Genomic DNA, 26,031 nt, shown 5'->3' on the forward strand with positions numbered 1-26,031 from the left:
TTTATAATCAAACAAAAAAAATTAATAATAATCCATCAAACTAGGCACATCAATCAACATAGTATTCTTATTCCTCTTATCCCAAAAATACAGACGGCAAAATCAACCTTGGCATTGCTGCAATCCTGACTCCACTCATATTTCAGGATAGCCACACTACAGCTGGTTTCTCTTGGAGGAAAACACCAGCACTAGCAAATTCTGTATGCTCTTGAAAACTAATTCTAATAATTACAAGTTTAACTCAAATTACTACGTAATTACATTGCAAAATCTTAATTCTAACTACAATCCTTCCTTCATCTTTATGATTATCCATGTGTACATTACATGTGTCACACATTTTTCCTCAAAATACCCCTAGCAAACCAATATATGGGGAACACAAAGGCTTGTTCCACCCTGGTTTTTTTCCTTTTTTCCCCAAAGACATGAAGGAGAAGGAAATTGATGGAGAAAATAAAATAGCACTATGATGTTGCATCATGTTCTCATCTTCTATTAAAGGAAAGAATGGAAAACATATTTTACAATATCCTTCCATGTATTTGCGAGCCTCTTTTCTCACTTTGGAGTTCGATGACTCATAGAGTTTGTTGTCCTAGTTTTGGCTGGGACAGAGTTCATTTTCTTCTGAGTAGCTGGTGTAGTGCAGCATTTTGGATTTAGTTTGAGAACAGAGTTAAAGGCACAGCCATGTTTTGGCTGTTGTCTGAGTAATTCTTACCTAAATCAAGGACTTTGCACCTTCCCATACTCTGCCAGTGAGGAGGTGCACGAGGAGTTGGCAGGGGCATGGCCAGACAGGTGACCTCGACTGATCCAAGGGATATTCCATCCGTGTTTTAGGTCATTAATCCATATCACAGAACTCCAAGGACAGTGGATAAACTGCAGGAGCTGTTGAGAGGCCAATCACTGCTGGGGTGGGCTACTGCACTGAGCAGTACATGCCTTTCTGGGGTTTCATTTCTTTCTCTCTCGTTCTTTCTTTCCATTACAGCCCTTATTATATTTTATTTCAATTATAAAACTGCTATTATCTCAACTCTCAGGTTTTGCCTTTTCTTTCCTCTGATTCTCCTTGCCATTCCACTAGCAGGGTTGGTCTCCCTCAGACCAGAGGCTGAAGAACCTAACCTTTCTTTACTGAATCTGACTTAAAACAAAAGATATTTAACTGTTTTCACAGGAAAGGCAAGGGGAAAAAAAAGAGATTTTGAGTTAGTAGAAACAGAATATCCAATGAAAGACAAGTCTGACACTCATGCCCATCTGAAACACAGCAGAAGTAGTAGGCTAGACACAGATTTGACTGCATACACAGCAATTTTTACTAGCTTCTAAACAAGCTGTGACACATGCCAAGTTAATCTGCAATATTATTTGCAAAAGTTGTATTATTTTCAAGGTTATGACCTTGATACTTGTTATTATTCTTAGGCTGCTTCTCAGCCAGCTCTGGCTTCTCTCCTCTTAATGTTGGAAGGATTCTTGAATATAATTGTGAGAGAAGAATGAGTGCAAAGCAAAAAAACATATCTCATAAATGTATTTCTCCTATCTTCTAGCACTTTTTAAAATTTTTTATAAAGCTATCATGGTCTTATTCTTATCCTCAGTCTTTTCTATTGGCACTGCTCCATAGTTGTTTTCAGTAATCTCAGCATCAACCAGCTGACAAAGGAACTTAGCAATACTTTGTGTATAGCACACACAGGTAATATTTTTTTTTCTTCTTGTAACACATATTCATCTTGTACAGAAATATACTTAAGAGCAGCGTTTTCTCTTTGTAACCTTTCTACTGAAAGACAAGTATATATAAGATGCAGCTTTGTAGCATATGAATGATATCCAGGCATATATGCCTACTTCTTTCCTGGGACATGCAAAGTAAACCCTTCTTGTGTAACAGAAATGTCAAGGATTTGTTAGCTCAGGAGCTCTCTGTAAGGTACTTTTTGATAAATTCTGAAGACAAATAAGCTCTTGCTCTCATGAAGAGCTTCTTGGAGGGAATCATTAGCACAACTGGATAAAGCAGAAAAGAGCTATCTATCATTGTAACAACAACCTTCCTTTTGCCAGAACGGTTTGGAGCAAGCAGCAAATCACAGCCTGGGTGTTAATGACAATCTTCTCTCTCTGCACTTATCTTAACATAGCACAAACAGATAAATTTACAGTGCCTAACAGAGAGAATTCAAATTTTAGCTGATGATACAAAGTTTTTTTTATGATTATTGAATAATCACAATTAAAAGGTTTGATATTTTGTTAAATAGTCTCAGGCTACCAGTTCATTTTAATGATGCTGATAGGGTTTAAAAGAAAACAGGGAGGAAAATAGAATCACATATACATACACATATACATATGCATATGCATATACAAGAAAATAACTCCTTGATGTGTTAGCTTTTTTTATGAATGAAAACATTCTAGACATGAAAGGAAGTCAATGTTAACACAAACAATAAATAAAAAGGCTGGACCTCACTTTAAGAAGCACATAGGTTCAGAAGAAGAAAGACCTTTCTTCCTGTGACTCTTTCACTTCTTTCTCTAAGCTACTTACTCAGCCTTTCTCAATGGCCTTTAAACTTCAATTTACACAGTATAAAAATACAGGAGATAGGAAAAAGAGAGGTTGAAAAATTTGTAATCTGATTTTTTTTTAACATGAAATATTATTTTGCTACTGGAAAAAATAAATTTTTATGTAATCACTTCATTTTTAATTCCAGGGTAAAGCACTTAATAAAAACAGGAAGAGAATATCAAAACAGCAAATAGCATTACCAAGGCACGCGGTTATTCTAATATATCTGTATATTTTGCATATGGATAATCCCAATCACACATGACTGTCCGGAAAAATGAAGCCTCTATTTCATACCTGCCATCACCCTCCCTCTTCACCCTTGTGCCTTTCCCCTCCACTGAGGAAATGAAAATACAATCATGTGTCTCTTTCTTCTCCCCCATTTGTTTCCCAGAAAGCCTCAATGATACCTCAGAAGAATCGCACTTTTTCCTTCCAAATGTGTGTATGTGTGTTGCACTTCAAGTTTTTCTGAAGGAAAGTGAGACATGTTTATGTAGGACATGTGTGCATGAGGGGGGAAAAAAAAGGATGAGGAATGCAAGTGACCATGTTCTGAAAATACCACCTTAAATTATCTGTCATAATTTCCATGGGTAACTAAGTTTTTATGAGAGCAATTTCCCTGGTTTTATAGTAGGAGATAGCTACAGGCACTATTTTTAACCAAACTGATATATTTTTTAAAAATGAATCTTTCTTCATAGCCCACATCTGAATTTCAACATTTTCCACACAACCTGTAAAGCACTCCTAGAGGCAGGGTAACTCAGACAGCAATGTTTATGAAGCTCAGAGAACGTGTACACAGCCCCCTGGGACAGCCTGGTATGAATACTATCACTGCCTCTCCTTGACTGCTCCAGACCATTTTATTTCTTCAAAGCCTTAGGGCCAAGTCTTTTTGGGAAGAGACCGCATCTGCATCTATTAATCTCCTGGTCTGTGCTCTGGATCTTGTCTCTAAAGCCCTCCAGATTTACCAAGGGCAGGAGCAGCCCTGATCCAAGTATCTCCAACAGGGACAGCAGACTCCCATCCTGTGCACAGGGACAGATGTACAGATGTACTGCTTCTGTTTGCTGTCTAACTCTCAGGTAAATTCTAGGCAGAAGGACAGGCACAACATGAAGGACATCTGCTGTGTGCCTGCAGGCCAGCTTCACACACACACAGAGCCAGCCTGATGCAGCTAGGGGCACTGGGATCCTGGGCATGTGCTGCTGCCAGTGCTGCCAGTAGGATTCCCACAAGGATTCCCAGCACTGCAGAATGTCTCATACTTTCAATGCACACATCAGCATCACTGCTTGGGGTCTGCCTCACCCCTGGGATCAACCTGCACCCATTCCCTCCAAGTCTCCCTTGCAGGGGTTCCTATCCCATCCCAGACAGACCTGCATGTAGTCCAGAGAAATTCACTTTGGAAGTTTAGCCATCTGATTGTGTCTAGAGTAGACGTTCACTCAGCAATCTTATCATTTAAATTATAAAAATCTGAGATTTATTATTTCATTTTTAACAAGTGTTATCGCACTGAACCTAACATAACATTCACAAGACTATTCCACAGCTTGAAAAGTTACATTACTTCAGACATTTTGTCACCCACTACCTTCCAAACCTAAGGAACATTTTCACCTTCTATCAAAGGCATTAGAGAAAAAAATGTTGTGGAGTAGCAGCAACTAATCAATTTAAAGAATAATTGCATGTTTTTGTTAACAAATTTGCCATTTCATTCTTTGGCTCCCTCAGAACATTTGCTTGCTCCAGTGAGTTGTTGCTTTTAAAGTACTCAACACTTCCTGCTCTAATCCTGCTTCAATAGTTTTATGTGAAGAGAGTTAATTAGGAAAAGCAAGCAAAAGAGAATTACATCACTGTAACAACAGCACTTGGCATTTAGTAGCCTCTTTAGTTTGAAACTCTTGGGGAGATTAATAATTATTATTCAAATAATTCTACCAAACTACTGCAAAGTAAAAAGGCTTCTAAAAGTCTATGCTTTGCTACAGAGGAAAGCTAAGAGTATGGTTGCATATTCTCAGGTCTGTACTATGTCTACCAGACAACTGTCCATCTTTCTTTTGAAGTCACAGAGAGACAGGAAGAAGTGAATTTACAGGTAACCAACAAGAATATTTTTCCCAGATGTCACATCAGGCTGAGTAAGCATGTAGGTTGCTACCCACTTTCAGAATAAGAAGGTAAATGAACATGCTCAGACATCTCTTCCCCATGGAATACATTGGGTTGTATCACACCACAGCCTTGTATGAGCAGCACTATCTAATCATCTACAAAATGCTGATACTGACCTCGGGCAATACCACTTTCAGGAGACTACTTTGATAATTAAAATGCAATGGTTGCAAAAAGCTAAACAGGCAGTTTAAAAAAAAAAAAAAAAAAAGCTAAACCATTCCAGTGGCCAGTGCAGACCTTTAGGCAAGACCAGAGCCTTGGAATCACACTCTGCTTTTAAATGTCATGGCCAGGTAAATATCTTCAGCCCAAATTCAGTCCTCTGTGAATCCCTTGTGTACACCCCTTCTATTAGTCAACACTGTTTGTACAGAAGGTAACAAAAACCCAACCCAAAACAAACAAAAAGCCATATTAAAACCTGAAAAGCAGATCGCTGTTCTGGAAAAATCTTTTTTCCTCTTCCTTCAAAGCCCCCACCTTTCACTCTTTACATAAGGCTAAAAGACAACAGTTGTTTGAAATGTGAAAGCTCTCTTGGTAGAAAGGTGACCACACAAGGCTAAATGCAATAGGACCAAAAGCTTTTCTTCTTTTGAGATTGCTGTGCAGAAAAGAACCAAGGATTAGTTGAAGAAGCAAACTGATAAAGAAAAACACAAAAAGAACTGCAGAACAGCAGAAAGAAAATTAAGACATTAGAAGAGAACTCTTCACACTTAAAATAGAAAGCACTACTATATCCATTTTTATGTCATATTAACTAGTCTTTAGGTGGTAGTCAGAAAAGACAAAATCTCCCCTTTGTTCACAGTTTCAATATTATTGCTCTCATTCTGTATCACTCCCTCAGTTTAGTAGCCTGAGGTCAGTCTCCAATGTGCCAAACTACACATTATTAACCCTATGATGCATTTACTTCTTTCTTCTCAGCGCAATATTACTACCCCCACATTGCAAAGAATATGTAATGTATGTCTAAAGAGTATATAATGTACGTCTTATGAGCTGCATATTTAGTCAATAAATAAAACACAGAATATTCAATAAGAACCTACACCCATAAAACTGGATATACAACATATGATTCTATCATATTCGGGTGTACTTTAAAGAGTTGATAGTTTTCCTCCATTTTGCTGTGCAGCAGTATATAGCCAGCCTTTTCAGAGTTTCCTAAGGGATGAAACAAGAATCTACCTTGTCAGTATGGGCCACAAAAAAGGCAATCAGAATTGCACTTTTTAAGCTACCTTTTGTATGAAGTCTCTTATTGTCATTGGAAGCGACAGGAGGTTTCATGCTCTGGCAACAGTTTCATAGTAGGAAAACCTGTTGCTGCTCCCTTCTGAAGTATTCCTTATTGAGGATATCACAACTGCCTTGTCACCTTGCCCAATTCATGCATTAAACAAAACAGGTGGTTTCTGGGCCTTCTACTGTCTAACCATCCAAATTAAACATGGTTTTAACGAAAATGAATGACAAAAATCTGCAATCCGTTTTTTAGTTATTGCTGGTTTCATTAGTCTATTCATTTATCTATTACTTTGTCATGGAGCCTGCAAATTGACAATGTCAAAGCTTTTGCTGACTGCTAATTCTCTTAGGTGATGTATTTTGTACAAATAAAAAAGCTACATTAAAATGCCAGTATTATATACAGCATGACATTTTCCACTCGTCCTGAAATGATTTATCATAGTCATGTTCACACTCATTCAGCCTCCTGCACCATAATTTATTGGGAAACTGTTCCATAATTGCTGGTATGACTTTGACAAGAATTATATGATGAGAAGGTTTCAATCATTAACCATCTAGAAATATCCAGTGTTATCCTCACATATGACAATAAAAGCTACATTGGCACTTCATCCAGTCACATCACTTTCCATATTCATTTATCTTACTATTTTGGAAGGGTGCTTTTCCACTAGCTAAAGTGGAAAAGAGGAGTCCAAGGAGGCAACAAGAGAGAATTTTTAAGTCTTTTCAAAATAAAATCCAACAGCTCCTAAACCAAAATTCCTTACCCGCAGCTATCATTTTGTTTGGGCAAAAGCCTATGAAAACCAAAACGTAAAAACAATACCACAAGCAAGGAAAGAAATTAAAAATACAGTTGTTTCAGTGCATGAAATGGATGTTTTGCTGTCTCTACAAGCACAGAGAAGGTGTGCATGCTCCTTTCCCTGGGTACAGCACCACTGTGGCTCACGTCACGTTGCATGCTGCACCGCTGCTCCTTTCTGCGGGAGAAATTGCTCACCCTTCACTGTCCTGCCTTAACACTGAAAGAACTTAGGCCAAAAAAAACCAAGTAGCCCTTGCAATCCACATTTCCATACCTAAGTACATGGTTTGGCATCATCACACTTTATGGGATCCTCTGGATGCATCACACCATCAACCTTTATGGCATTATTTTAAAATCAGGCTTCACATTTCTGTGATCAAATATGGACTAAAAGTTAAGCATCCATTCCATTATGATGGCAGGTGCACCTTGCTCTGTATTGTTGCTATGGTTACAGATTTGGTAGCCATTAGATTTACGGTAAAATGTATTCCCAAGAGGTTTTTAGTATTGTTTTTTGGTTTTTTTATTCCTAGTTGCATGGTTGTTTCAAACTATGGAATTACAAAAAAAACTTAGAGAATATGCTCTCATCTGAGACCAGCAGCTCCTGTGAGTCTTGCTTTTACCTTCTTTGGGATTAAACGTGGGAGATAACATACACCAATGTTTTAAACAAATTATATCAAAATTCATGCTCCAGATGGAACTAATAAAAATTTAAAGGTTATATCCTAACCAAGACTTATTTAACTAAATGCAGTTATCCAAAATTCTGTACACTGCAAAAAAGAAAATATTTATCAGCTGTGAGAAAATTTTTTTGGATTTACTTAAGCAATGGAAATTACCAAAAAATTCCATGCACCTTTCCTGCCTGTTATTGAGCATACATTGGAATTTTTCTCCTGATTTAACATTTTAAAAGTACCTTGTGGTGAGGTTATTTACATTCAAAGGTGTAAATTTTACAGTTTTTTAAAAAATTCTTGGGTTTCAAAATTTTCTTAAGAGGTAAGGTAAGAAATTTCCTCAGCAGTAGCTGAGAAAATAGTAACAGAGCTGCCATAGAAGTAGCTGGGAAAATATTCCTAAGCCAACGATTTTTATTTAATTTTTTATTATTATTTGCCTCTTTTTCATGGATCAGAGTTTTAAAATATGTTCCTGTTCAAACCAATTTTTGTGTATCAACCTTTGCATTTGTAAAATACAAGTGTAAGAATTTATCAGAAATCTAGTAAATCATGCTGATATTTTCTGAAGTGCCCCCACTGATATTGTGGCCACACTGTACACCCAGCCCTCAAAAAAACCCCACGGGAAAGCTCAAGTTGTTTTGAGGGGAATTAATACAGTCGTAATCTCAAGGAGATCCTAGAGAATTGCATCCACATAAACAAGAGTCTCTTAAAAATAGAAGTCTAACATAACTGGATTAGTACTCTATGAGGTAGTGCAATCAGTGCTAATTTGTAGTGAAACAAATAATATTTAAAACATTAGGTGTTTACAGAAAGGATGAACAATATGATATTTAAACTGAATTACCGTTTCTAAAATGATAATGCATCTCTGTTGTTGGATTTACAAAAGGGATATTCACAGATGACAAAACGACTTTAAGCAACCATAGGACCATGCTGTCAAAGAAACCACTTCCCAAAAGACTTCAGAGCATGTTTCCTACTTGTCCATGAGATTATAAACTTCCTGTTCCAGTGTTGTACATAGGGCTCATGTTGCTTCTAAATCTTTTTCAAGCCACTTAACAAAATGGAAAAAGTAAATTCAAAAAATCAACAATTTTTGGCTACAGTGCTATCATTCAATGCTATAAGCAAGCAAATCTAGAGCTAACAAGAACTAAGAGCTACATTACAAGAATGAATGTATCATCCCAGCAGATGGTAGAAACAATGAGAGTATTTCCTTACCTGCCTCCTGTCTCTCTGAGACGATGACGAAGAGGAGGCACTTCTATGTGATGGAGTGGATATTTTGTGAGCTGGAGATATACTCTTCTCCTCTGAACTCATCTTTGCAGCAAACTTGTATTAATGATCTTGTGCTCTTATCACTCATGGACAAAAAGGCAGGGGAGAGTCTTCTGCATCCTTCTGATTCACGGTTTATGGATGGCCAAAGAGGAAGTCGGTCTTGGCCAAACTGCACCTTAATAAAGAACAATGTGAGAGAATGAACATACCCTCACTCCAAAGCTCTGCAGCAAAGAAATTGATTGACTATTTAATCCAACACATCTCCCAGTCTTTTGTTCCCTTTCCCAACAACTACCCAGCACAAATGCATTGTTCTGCCTTCTCACCGAAGATGAACGGTATTATTCTAAAAAGGCTTAAGTAATTTACAGTAATTCTCAGGCACAATTTACAAACCCTTAATAACGGGGCATTATCCTGCATAATGTCATGACATTATCAAGTAACTCCTCAGGACTTCCCTTAGAGCACAAATACCAATGAACACCTCATTATAATCAGAACCCGTAAGAATCCTGCAGTTAGATTAAGAACTCTGCAAGTATTTTAAAAAGCAGGTCCCTCTCTCAAAGCTGGTGCCCTCACCTGCAGGATCAAAGGCTCTACTAAGGCAGAGGAGTGTGGGGCTGGGGGTTCATTTGGCTGCTGGCCAGGACTCACCCAGCCCTGTGCAGGGGGCGTTCCCTTCACTGTTTACTCAGACACTGATGGGTACATCATGATTTACATATAGCAGAAAATTTCTCTCACTTCTCTCCACCCAAACCTCTAATTTCCGCCCACAAACAGAAAAGCAGACACTTAGAACATCACAGAGGATATTTGTGTCAATAAATAGTCAAATACTATCTGTCAAACCCTATCAAAATGCTGCAAGTACATCATGGTAGCTCAGGAATGGAGCTATACTTCCCCACATTTACGAGATCACCATGATCTTGCTTCAGCTGACTGATACAGTGCCTGATCTTCCATTAACCTTGGATAAAATTGTTCCCTGAATGAGATGTTAGCTTCAGGCAGATGACATATCTTCTCCACTGCCCTCCTAATTTTGAAATAGTGCCCTTCCACATTCACTGTGCTGACAGCACACCAAGGGTCAGCACAGCACAGCTAGCTGCAGATGGGTGTGAGAAAAGTGCTGTCCTGCACCATGTTAAATCAGATCAGGACAAAAATACATTAACACACAGACATGACTGCACACTCAAGAAATGATGCCATATTAAAGAGAGAGCTCTAGTTTCTCCAGACAAAAGAGATATCCATGCAAGAATACCATCCTGAGCCCAGATACCCACACAGAGGCAGCTAAATAATTATTTACCTTATACCACCAGCTTCTGAATACTGTACCCTAAGAAACACACTCCTGCTGGAGCTGAGATCTGTGATGACTCCAAGCAGACACTTTTTCTGCTTGCTGTGCTAAGGGAGAGTGGAATGACTTCAGTTGATTAGTCACCAGTAATTCTGCAATTATGAGTATCATCTGTATCTTATGAATGAGCTTCAATCTCCATCAAGGAGTCTGCAAAGAATTACAAATCCCACATATTATCCAGAGTCCACACAGCATCTCAGTGACATGAGTGGGAGGGTGTGTCTGTTCCAACAGCACAATCTGCCACATTCCCTGAACATCTTGGCAAAATCTGTATTCTTTTCAGGATGACAAGTTCCTGCTAGAAGAAGCCCAAGATGGGTCATGCAGGAGCTGCCAAAGCCAGCTAGCTACAAGACAAGAGGTTGCAGGAAGAAAGAAACAAGCTGCACAGCACATCTGTTCCAGAAGTTCAGAGAGAAAACCTAATGAAGATGAACCCAAAGAAAGGTTTTTCCTTCTATCCTACCATACCAGGGGACTGCTGATCTAGTTTAACAGCTTTTTCATATCCTACAAATGCATCAGGGAAATTTTAGTCAAAGAGGGATACCAACAGGGATATCTCAAGGTCTATGCAATTTTCATTTAAATCAAAATTCAAATTACAAAAATCAGAACAAAAATATAATCCTAGTTCACAGAGCTGTGAAGAACACTAGAGTTATTTAATAGGAAATCTGCAGTCACTTTCAGCTATGAGGTCACAGATTTTTTTTTTAGCAGAGTAGCCTTTGGCCAAATGAAAATCAAACCCTTTTTAAAACATCTGATCTTCACTCAGTTGACTCAAGTGGAAAAATTTATATTTAGTAATAGCACAGAAGGACATTGGTCTGGCCCTTCAGGCGTGCTCTGAAGGCTCTCAGGAAGCAGGAGATGCTTTTGTAAGAACCACAATGCTAACAAGCACTACACAAGGAAGACAGTTCTGTAAATAGCTGCCAAGTCTGGGATTCTGTCAAGTATGGACTCTTTCTTTTGAAAGGTATCAAATACAAGTAGTGGCTTACATCTGAGCCAAGCTCCACAATGTTTCTGTTGCACTCTCCAAGCACTAAGAACTGAACCTAACCAGCAACTTGTTCAAATCGCACTGACTTGTGACTTCAACAAAAAAAACACCAAAAAACACTAAACCACCCCCAATCACATTAAAGAAGAAAACATTTCTTCCTGCCCTATTTCACAGCAAAAATAGCTTCAACCACTATTACTTGTGCATAGAAATTTCTGATTAAGAAACAGTGCAGTTCAGGGTTAAAAGTTAAAAAAAGACAACTGGAGTATTTGCAAAAACATGTCTTGTAAGCACAGGAAAAGAAATAATAGTATGCAAATTAGCAAGAGTTAGCACAGGGCTCTTTCTTATTGTTCTTGAACATTGAATTTGGATCCTTTCTATATTGCTAAGAGTCTATCTTCCAATTTTGGCTTAAAATTTGAGCAATAGATCTTTTTTGCAGCATGTTAGGAGGAATAAATCTAGTGGAACTGACATAAAGAGACACCAGTCTCTCTGTAACTATGATTGAAGTAAACAATTAGAAATCTAATTTTTGGCCAACAAATTGAATTTACCAAAATGAAAACGATGCTTTCGAAACATTTTTCACAGCTTTTTCCATCAGTCACTGGCAATTTTGCTATTGATTTCACTGGGAACAGAAGTAAGTCATATGCCATGGTAGTATGTTTCTAGAGAATAACAGAAAATCTAAAAACACATTCAAAAACTATGATGATGGGTTTGGGGTGAGTGGGGATGACCTCCTGGTAATTATGCATTTGTTCTGAAACTGTTTCTTAACAATTATAAGCATAAATTTTATTATCCCTTTACTTCACAGCAAATATATCTTCTACCTGGAAGTATTTTAATCCATTTCATCGAAAATCAATCAGAAAAAAAATAATGACATAAGCAAGGGTAACAGCATTGGCTGTTAGTTATTAATTGCTGCATTTCCAAGCAATATCAGCTTGTAGTCTGCATTTCGCACACACCAATTTAATCCCCCAAGAACTGCTCAAAGCCACCTGTCAGTTCAGGACCATAAGTGGATTCAGCCCAGCTAATGTGACAGGGCACTGGCCTGCTTTAAAGTTGTTTTGCCATGAGTTCCCAAGGCAGGGGGTTCATTCATTGCTTCTGGCACACAAGATGAGACAGACAGCCTACGATGCAAAAAGCAGACACTGCAGAGAGATTTTGGCCATTCAGAAGTACCAGAAGCCTGGCTGGGAGTTTTGTCCTTTTGTCATTTTGTTGGAATCTCAATTATTTTGGATTTAAAACATGACAATTACCTACTGGTTCTGCAATACATTGTCGTTTAAGTTATTTACTTATTTTTTATGTAAAGTGATGTACAGAGAAAAGCAATATGCCCAAAGTCATGGAGAGAGCAAGTCTCATGAGCAAAACATGCAGTGACACCTTCTCAACTCTGATGCATAAGGAAAAATATCCTGTGCCATGATTTTAACAGCCTTCAGATGGGACAAACACCTATACCTAATTCTTTTGATAAAGGAATGCCAAATTACGAAGCAAAAATGACAAAAAGAAATTATTTACAATACTAAAAATTCTTTATTGTACAGTTAAGAAATAATTTATACTTTCTTAAATAGCTGGAATTGAATACCTCTTCTATCACTAAGAGTTATTCCACCATCTTCTTGCAATTCATCCCTACTATATTTATTTTTGAAGCTAGAATTGAAGTCAAGGTATGGTTTTCTCAATGTTTTTGTGATGGATCTCAATTGTTACAACTTGTCTGGGCCTGGGAGGCAAAAAGCTACAGATTCTCCATTCTTCATCCTTTCTCTACTTCAACTCAGATTTGAATATTTTTTTTCCTATATTATTATAGTTGTTTTTATCTCATTTATTCTTAGCCCATTAGTGGTGTGGTTTCCCCCCCCACCCTCTGGTGTCTTAAAACAAGCATTAAACAGATCTCAAAAAAATTTCATTCTTCGTTTCTTTTCTGTCCTCAAAGGGTTACTGTCTTTTTCTGTCTAAATAAACAAAGGAAAATGACACTTTATTTTTCATATCAGAAACCACTAATTTTTACTAGAGATATTTTGCTGACCCAGAAGTCCTGCCGTCTATCATATGAAACAAAATTATTTCAAATGCATTAAAATAAATGACCAATCCACTACTGAGTTGTGGAGTGTGATTGTTTTTACATTACTATTATACTAAATAGCTTGAAAGACAAGGAAGAGTTGGAAACTATTTAGCAATTTCTCATCACCTTTTATCTCGGGTTGCAATACTTGATTTACATTTTTTAAAGGCATTTCCTGGAATTTTGTATATTGAACTGCTCTGTAATGCCAAAATACTGAAGGAGACACTGAATCTCCATATAAAAATTCATTGCTCTTCATTTTCTTCTATGAATGAACCACATTGTGTCTGAGGTTGCACAGATTGTTATTATTTGAAATTTCATTTTAAAATTGAGTATCTTTTAGCTACTTGCTAAAATTAAAAAAAAAAGAAAGGAAGAAAGAAAGAAAAAGGAGATGAGTAATGAAATGGAAAAAAGCTATTTTTACTGGGGAGAAAAAAAAATTTTAATCACATGAGACATTGCAGCAGGGAGTAAACTGGGCAAAAACCTGGAAACACAAACTGTATAAACTACACAAAATAATTGGGTGACACAGAGCAGAGAAGCAGCATATGGAATTGAATACAAGCAAATTAAAGGCAGGACTATTTAGCTATCATGCTTTACAAGCCATTGATGGATGGCAAGTCCACTGACACCAAATAGGAAATCTCTGTCCTGTCTCATAATCTAAAAATGTTCTAACAAGCCTGGGCAACTGCACCAACTGCAGTGGGGTTTGTGAAAAACCTATTAGCAGAAATGATGAAAAAGTACAGTTATGTAAATTGTATAGATCCAGAGTTATGAATAAATTTATGTCATATAAAAGATAAAGTTTTCAATCAGTGACTCAAAATGAAGTCGGGACTCAAATAACAGACTTCTGTGATTAATGTTATGTTGCTTCTCACTCTGATTGAGTCTTTTCTGCAAGAGTGCCCAGAATACCTCAGTGTTTAATATCTCTTGTGGTATTGGAGTCATTTGAGAAGACAATTTAAAGCACAGAGATGAATCTTTAGACACAAATGAAACAAAAGTGTGCAACTGTCACTGGCATTCATTAAAGGAAAACATTCAAACTGACTGGGAGCTGCTTTTCACTTGGGAAGGAAGAGGTTTGCTGTGGTGCATCTGATACCTGAGCACTCACTGAAGGCCAACCTTTGTTCTCATACAATGGGCAACATGCAGCTGCCTCTGTCCCTCTTCACTGCTGACCTTCCATGCAGGGAAATCACAGCCACGCTTTTGTTACAGTACCTGAATGTTGCAAAGAAAAATACAATGGAAATAAAACTTCTCAATGCAGTAGCAACAATGTGGTGATTTAATAGACCACTAGTGGGAAGTGAGAAGTTTGTTGGTTTTCTTTTTCAATGACAATCCACTTACAGACACTATTTGAGAATCAGCCACATCACTTTAGCAAAGTATTAACTTCTCAAGAAAAGGTTTTCATCAATTCATTTTAAGTTTTATTTGCAGACCTCTGAGCAGTGAATTTTAAATCACTGATTAAAAGATAGCAAAACAACACTTGATCTAAGGGAGCCACTCATGATTTATTTTGAAGTCCAATATTTATAAGTAGGAATAAATCAGGTACTACAGTAAAAATGGGAAATCCTGATAGCACAAAATTATTTTTAAGGTAGAAGATATTAGAATTCATATGACTGTATTACCATTGCTCTTTTCAGGTATTCTTAAGAAATGTGTACTGAAGGTTTGGATAATAAATGTACATGTCTATTCTCAGGCACTCATAACAACTTTGGCATATGCAAAGTCTCAATCTGATATTACATACAGCAATGCATACAGTGCCTACATAGTGCCATAAATCATTCTCTACCCCATATTCAAGAGGCTTCAGATCCTGCCTGTAGCTAGGAAATAAGGCACATGCAGCACTACCCCTGGAAATGAGCTCTGATACAAACCAGACTGCTGCACTTAGCACAGTTTGCAGTTTCCAAGATCATTGAATCATTCAGGTCGGAAAATATCTTTAACATCATGTCCTTTAACCCCATGCAATGCTACATGCTTGGAAATAAGAGTCTGGAAAGCCCAGCGGAAAAGGACCTGGGGGTGCTGGTCAAGAGGCAGCAGAACATGAGCCAGTGCGTGCCCAGGTGGCCAAGAAGGCCAAAGGCATCCTGGGCTGGATCAGCGGTAGAGTGGCCAGCAGGACCAGGGCACAGATTGTCCCCCTGTTCTCAGCACTGCTAAGGCCACACCTCGAATCCTGCGCCCAGTTCTGGGTCTCTGAACAAAAGGACATTGAGGCTGTGCAGGGCAGCAGTGGGGTCACCATCCCTGAAGGTGTTCAGAAGACATGTGGCTGCAGTACTTGGCGACACGGTTTAGTGGTGACATGGCAGTATTGACTTGTGCTTTCGTTCTATGATCTTACAGGGCTTTTCCAAATGTAACGATTCTGTGTCCTGGAAATGACAAATTGTGGAGACCAAATGGTCAGCAGCAGTGCTGGTGATCTGCCTGAGTGGTGATCAGCAGCCTCTGCTGCAGGGTGATCAAGGCACACCTCAGCCTTTCTGCTCCTGTTTGCTTACAAGGCTTCCTGTGAGGTCACATGCAGGCACTCATCTCCTTCACCTCGTTGATTACTCTGTTTGCTAATTTAGCTAAATACATAACGAGACATACACAGTAGCAATGCAACCACTAAACTCAGCTGATAAAAACCCCAAGGGTTTTCATGTCTTATTTCATATAGCGACAGGCAAGAGCAGCATTTACCTATTTTTACACATGCAGTTTCCTGCAAACTCTTTCAAGATTAAATAGTTAATTGGCTAAAACAATGTTTATGCCAGTAAGAACAAAGCCAAAGTGTCACTATTATTAATTAGGATACCACTTCTCCTTGACTGATTGATATTCAGTAATACAGTGAAAGTAATGAATAAAAAATGTTTTTCATAGATGTCATGTTTTACTGCCTTATATTTCACAACCTCCCATGACAAGCATTTGTTGGAAGAATTATCAAGGAAATTAAAATAAATTAACATGATGTTTCCCAAAAGAGCAACCAAGTTTATTAAATGCAGTGGTTTTTAAAGTCCTTAGGCTTTGTTTTGGTGCTCAGGTTAAGGGGTGGTTTTGGAGTGTTTTGGTTCATTTGTTTTTTGAGGGGGACAGCGGGCAGGTGAGAAAATCTTGTAGGTTTTTAGCTTTTAAGGTCTAGTTCTGTATGTAATCATACATCATACAGAGCATATTCCACAGGAGTCTGCTACACCAGCAAACATCCAGAAACTCTTATTTCATGTCATCCTTAACAGAATGTTTTGTGTCCCAACACTTGGTATGATTTCTTTAACTCTGAGTTACAATTTTTTTTCCCTGAGTGGCTAGTCCAAGCATGTCTCAATAATATAAAGACTCAAAATAATATTAAGAAAATTACTTGCATAGACATGCATCTCTGTAAAATACACTTCATCAAATAGATGGATGAGATCAAAAAACAGATAATCAGATTCAGCCAAGAAGAGGACAGCACATCTGTCTCTTCTATTTTCTGCTTGCCTACACGATTAAGCAGGGTTTCCTGCCCTTCCAGAGGCCCTCAAGCATTCGTGGCAATTAGTGGAGCCCCAGTGTTCAAACCTCCAGTTCAGATGACAATTTCAAAACAAACCTTCAACCCATTTGCAGCCTCTGAGGACTGCCTCAACAGCTGATGTGATCCCAGGATTTCCATTAGGAACCCTTTGCTGCTCTGTGTTCCTCAGGCTATCACAGTAACAGAGCACTATTGATCTGTTCAGCACGGAAATGTTCTGCATGGCACAGTCAGCATTATCAGCCTCTGGCTCGTGCATTTGTAACAGGCTGCTGAGAGCAGAGGGTTCAGTGCTACACAGATTCACAAGCATACAAACACTAATGTGCAATTGCAATATATGCCAGTAAAACATTAAACAGGAAAAACTAGCTGGTGGACGTTATCATCCTTTCTAGACTAACCTAAACCTAGGACATATTAAAAAAAAAAAAAAAAAATGCAGTACATGCTATGATATCCATTTTCTTAAATCGAAAATATTAATGGGGAATTTCTCGTTTCCATACAGAATTTTTCAGATAATTACATTTTTCAATTAAAAAAAAAAAAAAAAAGAAAAAAAAAAAAGCCAAAAATTTTAATCAAAACTCAGGAAATGCCTTAAAGAATAAAACGTTTTTATATCACCCTGCTTTTTTTCCATTGGAGAAACCCTCACAATTTTCAGCAAGCTCTTAAAAAATAAAAATCAGAAACCCTTTATATCCTTATTTCACTTATTATTTTTTTTCTTTACCACTCAGCAACTCGGACAAGAGAAAAATAGATTAGAACCCTCAACACTTCAGTAGCTTTTTAATAAAATCTCAACCCTACAGCAATCTAAAGCAAAGAAACGACATAATTTCTCTTTCAAAAGAGCTATAAAATATTTTCACCAAAATTGTACTAATCCTTCAGAGCACAAGAGCCTAAAAGTTTCTTATGACCCTTGAAATCCATGTTGTTTGGCTGCATTGTATTGTCCTTCATTTAAGTTCTCTTATTTCTCTGCATGCTTTATTTCCACTACCACAATTTTTGCTATATGTTTCAAAACTACCAAATAAAATTTTAGTTCGCAGTAAATTAAGAGCTGCATATTTTACTGATTTTGAACTTTATCATCAAATGCTTGTAGGAAGGATGTAAAAAAACCCCAGTGCTGTCTCAGTATAAACACAATGTATTTATGGGAATGAATAAAAGGCTAGAATTGATGGACTTTGATCAGGTCATGAAGAACAGAGGGAGGAGACACAAACCCAGCAGATTAGTCAGAGCTCCACCAACCAAGGTTTTTGAGGTGTTACATGGAAGGTCACATCCAGGATCAAAAATCAGAATGCAATTTTATTCCTAGAAGTAATTAGCTTGACAAATAATCAGGAGATCACAGCTGCACAGGATGATATATTTAATGGCTTATAGGTAGTCTGGGAAATATTGAGAAGGAATAGGGAGGCTGCATTGCCTCTGTGACTGCTGCTAAATCACTGTGTCCAGTTCTGCTGTCAGCATTTCAAAGACATTCACAAATGGGTTCAAGAGAGAATCATAAGCATGACCACAAGATTGAAAAACATCACTACTAATAAAAGATTTATTGAGGTCAATCTATTTAGTCTGTCAAATAGAAGATTGAAGTGTCACTGGATGACAATCTATAGCCCACTTTGTGGGGGGAAGGAATTTATTGTTAGAATTCCTCTCCAAGGTATAACGAAATCTAAGCAGGAAAAAAGGGAGATAAATATATGCAGGTTAGAAAGAAAGCACAGATTTATAATGGTGAAGATAATTAATATTGATAAAATACACCGAGGATTACAATGGGTATTTGTGTAGATGTATGAGAAGACATTTTCAGATTCAGACTGGAATTTTCAAGGTCTTGGCTTTTTTTTTTTTTTTTTTTTTTAATACGTTCCAAAGCTCAGTCATCACTGCTGATTGGGAAGAAGAAATTCATTCTGGGCAGCCTAATGACCCATTCCATGGCAAGAGTTCAGGTTAGAATGTAATGCAGCCTCTCCCTTTCCACAACTGAAACCAATCAACTAAGAAAAAACGAAGCAACAAAAAGAGAGACAAAATAAAAGAAATAATTTTTTTTTCTTAATTCTACCTCTGCTGCAGCCCAATTATCTTCGCACTTAAGGTTTTCCAATTTTATCTTCATCTGTCACTAGGCATTTATTAAGTCTGATCTTTTGTATGGAAAAATGTTAAATGTCCCTCAAGCGTAGAGAAAGATAGATTCTGATCATTGTTAAAATTTGTTTTTCCTACTGACACATATGTTTAAAACCTAACTTTCCATGTAAGAGCAGGAGCACACCATAAAGCAATTCTTTTTATCTCCTTACTACACAAATTTCTCTGCACCTCAGAGATCTTTGCATTAGAAAGACAGAAAAGAAAAATGGACAATTATTTCTCATGGCAACAAAAAATACCAAAAATGTCTTGAGCACTTGACAATCACATTAGGAATCACAGACATGGCTGAAAAGAGCCTGAGATGGAGTTCCTGCAAAATCTAAGACATGTTGACTGAAATGAAACTGAACATAAAAAAGCAGTTGCTCAAAAGTAGTTTCCTGACAGAGGGAACCAGTGACAAAAAAATCCCCACAACACCAAAAAAAATCCCTTTTGTGCTAATGCCCAGCTGGTGATCTCTTGACTCTCTTGCATGAGGGAAACACATATTTCCTTTCCTCATACTAGGTCCAGCACACATCAATTGCTACATATGCTTGATTCTTCCTACCTTTGGAATAGTAATGAATCAACATTCAGCTTCACTGACCAAAACCATAGTGTACTCAAAAGTAACATTTGTTTGTCATACAAGAAACTCTCTACTTCTAACACTGCTAATAATTTCAGCTGAAATTACACCACACTGAAGTGCCTTTGCCTGTGCACAAAGCATGATCTAATATGAGGACTGCAATGCCCTAAGGCACCTAGCACAGAAGGAAATATCTGAGTAGTTCTAGAATATTCTCATCATTGAAAAGCTGCATATTTTCCATCAGTCACTGATTTCCCAAACATATTAAAGACAGAAAATGACTGCTAATATGTATTGATTTTTATACATACACAAATTATAAAACCAGAATAGAATACTGGAGTGATAACCATAAAAAGACCAAAAGAATTTTCCAGCTTAGCTCCTGTTTGAAATAAACCATTTAACATAGCAAATCATCTAGCTCCAATGCAAAAGCTTTCAGTGCTGCAAACTGACCACAAATCCAAAAAAGTTCTTGCAAAAATTAATTTTCCTGCCTTGTTAAGAATGTGCAAATTATTTCTCCTTTATATATGTCTAAATTCAAGTCTTAGCCAAGAGCCTTTGTTAAACTTTTGCCTACTAAGCAGGAGAGCTCTCTACAAATGCAAAATTTGCTAGAGCACAAATACAGTGCTTTTACAACACTTTAGTCACCTAATTTCAGTTTTCTCAGGTTTCTAAAAGATATTTAATAAGCCTGATGACTTTTAGAGAAGAATTGGCACAACTGAAAAATTGACAAACGTTTTCTAGTCAGATGTGCAGAAAACTTTGTATTTAGTAAATTGAGAGGAGGGCTGAAAGCTTGCTTGAGACCAATGGTACCTCCCTGTAGTTCCCAGAGCAGTTCTTGTTTATACAATCTAGACATCAACATGATGATTAATCATATTGGACACGGTAGAAAACATGGTGTGCTTCAACAGGATATTGGACAAAAAGTACAAAAATCTTTGGCCACAATTAACAGTTACACATCCATAAATTAGCAAACATGCCAACTGGCAGCCAGCCATCCTTCCCTCCTGACACCAAACACTACTATTTCTCTTAGAGCATTACTCTACTTACACTTCCCCATAATTTGGGGCAGGACACACACATTTTGGTGCCTTTATAGAAAGCATCAGGGTTAGTAATGCCCAGCTGAAAACCCTGTTTCACCTGTCTGAAAATAACTTGCTTTTCAAACTTCAGTAAGTGATGATCATTATTGCATGACCTGCAGGATTAGCATCACTTGCAAGATATGGAGTTAGTGTTCCTCTACCTGACACACAACAAATCACAATATGTACAACAGCAGCCAAGAATAACACTGAGACACTCAGATGGAGCTACTCCAGAGATTCAGAGATGGCACTCTGAAACGGGGTGCGTAAAGCTCAGTCCATCAACTGAGAAACAGGCTAATTTTACACAGGCTAGAGGACTACACTGTGCTAATGATCAACCTTCACACCTGCCAGCCTTGATAGGTGCTTGTGAGATATTAGGTGCTGAAGAACCTTTCCATCTCCCAAGTGCCATATAAATAATCTGTGATAACCAGCACAAAAGATTGGTAGGGATAACAGAGCAGTAGAAACACAAATCCTTCGCATGCTGTTATATATTATGAACATCTTTTTACTACAAATTCATTTCCCCCCCTCTGTTATTTTGCATCACCCCAGATTCTCACAACTACTGTGTGCTGCAAACCCATCCCCATCAAAGATCAACATCTCTGCCCCCACTCCAGTATTTTTCATTCTTCCTCTCCCTCTTCCTGCACTCATGAGGCACAGACTACCTCCCTACCGACCCAGTTACTCCTTTATACTTCATGACCGTGTCAGGTCCCCTTTCCTCTTTCTTTGTTCATGTCCTCTCATAAATTGCACACAATCGTGATCTTTTGAATTTATCTTTCCATTTCTAAACCAAGCTCTATAGATGTCCCACTTTTTTATGTCAGAGAGTATAGTCTAGAAGCTCAGCTCACAGCAAAAATTTCTTTAGAAAATATTTTAAACCTATTCTGTATTTGAAGAAACCTGCTTTTCATGGGAGAGACCATGACTGCAGATTCTAGTCATAAAAAAAAAAGAATAAACAAAGAGAACCTAAAATTAGCATCTAAAGACCAAATGGCTGCACCCTGCCACTTTGCAATAAACTGGTCTTTCTCTCTCTAGGGCATTTAAAACACCACTCACATACAATATGTTGTACTCAGCTCCAAATGTTTGAAACTTTGATTTATCGGTTCATTAACCCAGTATAAGAACTTTTCAAATCATGTCATATTTACCAGACACATATTTTTCATTCTACCTACATTGGTATGAATGAAAAATTTTTTTAAGTCTTCTGATTATAGAGGGTGAATTTAAAACATTTTTTAAATGTTACCACACATGAAATAGTGAATTGTTCTTCTATCTGTGAATGTCAGAATTTAATATTTTACACTTATAGTAGTGAATATCATTAGAAAGGTGCCCTTTGAAGAGCTTCTCCGAGTATCAGTGAGGTAGGTTAAGTGCAAAATCTGCAGCAAGCTCTCACACACGTCACAGAACCTAGAGGGCGAAAAACCAACATTTATTTTAAGGTGAGAGAGAAAGCAAATGAATAGTACTGGGCAAAATAAAAATAATTGCTTCCCTCGCTTCCTGAGCAAGCACAAGTGGCCAGAGTTGGTCAGCTGCAAGCCAGAAGGGAGGCTCAGTGGTGAAAGCAGGACTCAGCACTTTGCTGGTTGATGTGCATTAACGTCACCGCCAGCAGCAAACGCTGCAGCTGCAGGAACAGCCAAGAGGCAAACCCAGCACCTGGCCAAAGGCAGTGACTCAGCTGCACTCAGGGCATAGCAAGAGAGGGATGTAAAGTCTGGTAGTCGACAGAACTGCTACTCTGGTGCAGAAAACTGATGGTGTTAACAGGACTGATGAAAGAGGGCTCATCTGCAGGCCAGAGCATTGCCACGCTGGACAGGCTGGAGCACAAGTACCGCTGATGGCTTCCCATGAACAGTGACCTTGCTTAATTCATAAAGGTTTCTCTAATACATTCAGTTAAAAGTAAGATCAATCATGGATGAATTTAGACTTAAGGTCTGTATAAATTAAAAATAACCAGAAACCTCAGGTCATCTAAAATAACATCTTGTCCTCTGATGCTCATGAACATCAATGACAGAACAGAAAGTCTTGGCTGTTCCACTGTTCGGTGCTTCCTGTTTTAGAAGGCAGCTGATGTTCATATGAATGGGGAGGTCTAAAATGTCACAAATAAATCAATGGACTCCATGGGGTTTTTACTGACTCAGAAAATGTAATCTTTCCAGCAGGTGAGCTAACATGAGATTGGCCAAGAGTAACTAAACTACAATGCAGGTGACCTAAATCTATTGCCTTTTCAGCTCATGGAAAGAGGAACAGTGCAGGAATAAGTCTGAAGGGAAAAAAAAAAAAAAAAAAAAAAAAAAAAGAAGCTGCAACTGGTTTTGCCTTCTGGTACCGCAGTTATTCAAAGTATGCTTTTCTGGGACTGTTGCAATGGAAGTATTATCATCTCCTAATCAACAAAATGGTAATAGCAGTGGATAGTTAGTTATATATTATAAATTATAGAAATTGTGACTTGCAATATGGATTATGGATAATTTTTCATAAAGTAATTTTTATGTACACACTTCTTACAGAAGAAAAAACAAAAGCCTAAAAACACAAAAATACTTTGCAATTCTTGGAATGCGTCATCAAAGCCAAAAGTTGAAATTAAATATTTATTTATTTTTTTGTCTTGTTTGTCTTCTCCTCTGTATGGGAACTATCCAGAAGACCACACAAGAAAATCAACATTTCAGTGAAAATGGTTTCCTCAAACAACCACACTGCCCTGAACAGAGGGGGCTTCCCCTCTCCTCAGGTTCTGGCTGACACCATCAGTCCCAGATATGGCAGAAGTGTTGGGATTGTTTCACCTCTATGTGTAAATTTCCAGATATTCTTCTGCTACATATAGCCCATAGAACAATTTTGTATCAATCTGTTAATTACTGCATCATTTTATCATATCTGAAATAGAAATCATAACAGCAAAATGATTCCTGTGTACTTTTAACTCAATTAAATTTAACCAAAGCACAATTGTTTTCCACCTAGGAAAGCAGAGACTCAGAGTCCACTGCACTCAGAGTTTCCAAATCCCAGAGGGACTGGAGGATTAAGTACCAGTCTCAGATGCCAGCAGGGACTGTCACATCCTCACTTGCTTACGGTATCCCTGCCTCACATGGCCATGCTGCACCTCTATTTTCTGCACACTATCATGGAAGTTATAAGGAGGTATGAAATATTCATCCCCTGAACAGACCAGTAATACTAAATCCTAATTCTGTCCAATCTAAATTCAGTAAGCAAATAACTATAAATCAGACTTCAGCACTTAGAACAGTGAGCAACTGCAAACAAACTGTAACTGCAAATGCAATGAAGTCAGTATGACTCTGCAGTATTTCAATTTTCCTTAGCAATTCCTGACATTTGGGGCAGCCTGCGCAAGAGGAGGATGGTTGCTTCTTTTGAGATGGGTTTGTACTGAAAAGATACACTGAGAAGTATTTCAGAGGTATACAATTTTTAAGTAGGGGATAAAGCACCAAAGAAAATAATTGAATTAGCATGCACCAGCTGTCTCAGACCATTGAGATTAAATGTTTGCTGTGCTGTACACATAGGATAGTTTGTACAACAACATCCAGAGACATGGCTGTGTAAGCGCCAAGCGCTCCCAGCACAGAGTCAGGCAGGTTGCAGCATTCTGTCTTAAAAAACAACCAAAAAAAATCTGATAGAATGTGATTGTAACAGTACTCAAGTTCACAGCAGTCCATCAGAAGCTTTTACAATCTGAAGGTATTAATGGGACTGTGTAAGGCAGTGGCTTCCTAGAAACAATGTGAAGCATTTTGAGTTTGTGTTAACAGAGAAATGGAAAAAAAAACCCAAAACAAGCAAACCAAACCGAATCACATAACTTTCTATTATTGTACAGCAACTGCTGAAAATATGTCAATAAAATAATGTCTTCCTGCTTGCCCAGTACTCACACAAACCTGGTTTCAAAATGACGTAAGTCACCAGTATTTGTGCTTCCACTGCTGCAATAAAATCCCACTAGCAAGCTCACATAGAGGCTCTGCACTGCACATATCTCACTTTTCCTCTGGTACCTCTGCCTCAATCTTCCCCTAAAGTTTCACAGCTGATAGTACAGGAGCGTTGCACCCCACATTCATCCCTTTCTTTCTGGAATACTGCCTGGTACAGCTGCTCCATTTATTCTCCACTACCTATCTAGTTTGCACTGAAAAGCTACACACACAACAACTAAACCAACATAGATACAGGTGTTGTGCTACTATTACAGTAGCTATTACTAATAATTCAGTAGTTACATTAATATATATCACAGGCCTCAGTGGGGAAAAAAAATCTCTTAAGTATGATTAATTAAAGATGAAAAATCTGTGCAGCTAGTACATTCCAAAATAAAACTGATCAATAACTCCAAACATCTCTGAGATTATTTATCCTTGACTGGAAAGGCCTTTGTAGGAACCTTCTACCTCAAAAATGGTATCTGCAAATTGAGAGTTCCACTTTGAAGAAGCAGGGAGACGACTTGTGGAATATTAAATATATATGGATTCCCTCACATCTGCACATTTTCTAGAACAACAGTATCAAATTTCCGATGGGAATTTCCCTGACATAATACATTCCAAAGAGTAGAGATGATAGTGATAATTGACTGTTCATAAAGTCTGCCTGCTGCAGCACAGAGATGTAAAAACATAATGTACAACAGTTCTCCACAAGGCAGTGCTGAAGTGAACAGGATTTTGTTAGTGTTTGGTAAATTATAGCTGGATACGACCTTGCTGTGGCCTATTTAGGTCTTTTTAGCACTATTTTTGCCTGCTTTTTAAATGTTGTTCTTTACACAAGCAAACCATTAACAGATTGTGTTTGTCAATGTGATCTGCAAAAAACTTGTTTATTCTCACACTCCACAATAAAATGCTGCCCTATTTAAAATGCTGTTTGTGGCACAAGGTGTTAAGTCGAGTTCTGCCTCCAGAGAACAGCACAGCAGGAGCTAACTCCCAAGCCTATATTTATAGAGGATAAGCCTGCTTTTCCAGACCATCTTTTCATG

General features: G+C 37.9%; 1 protein-coding gene across 7 annotated transcripts in view; it reads right to left on the reverse strand.

The window, feature by feature from the left end:
* Positions 1-26,031, reverse strand: part of OSBPL6 (oxysterol binding protein like 6) — a 100,204-nt gene that overhangs the window by 47,629 nt on the left and 26,544 nt on the right. For 6 of the 7 annotated variants that reach the window (XM_033064140.1, XM_033064145.1, XM_033064146.1 and 3 more), the window contains exon 2: positions 8,834-9,071. In XM_033064140.1, the coding sequence (XP_032920031.1) occupies positions 8,834-8,935 (102 nt within the window). In that variant the 5' untranslated portion in view covers positions 8,936-9,071. Of the gene's footprint in view, positions 1-8,833; positions 9,072-14,567; positions 14,587-26,031 lie in introns of those variants that run through there. The other variant, XM_033064141.1, reaches the window with a different exon arrangement.

The sequence above is a fragment of the Catharus ustulatus genome, chromosome 7 (genome assembly GCF_009819885.2).
Source record: "Catharus ustulatus isolate bCatUst1 chromosome 7, bCatUst1.pri.v2, whole genome shotgun sequence".
NCBI lineage: Eukaryota > Metazoa > Chordata > Aves > Passeriformes > Turdidae > Catharus > Catharus ustulatus.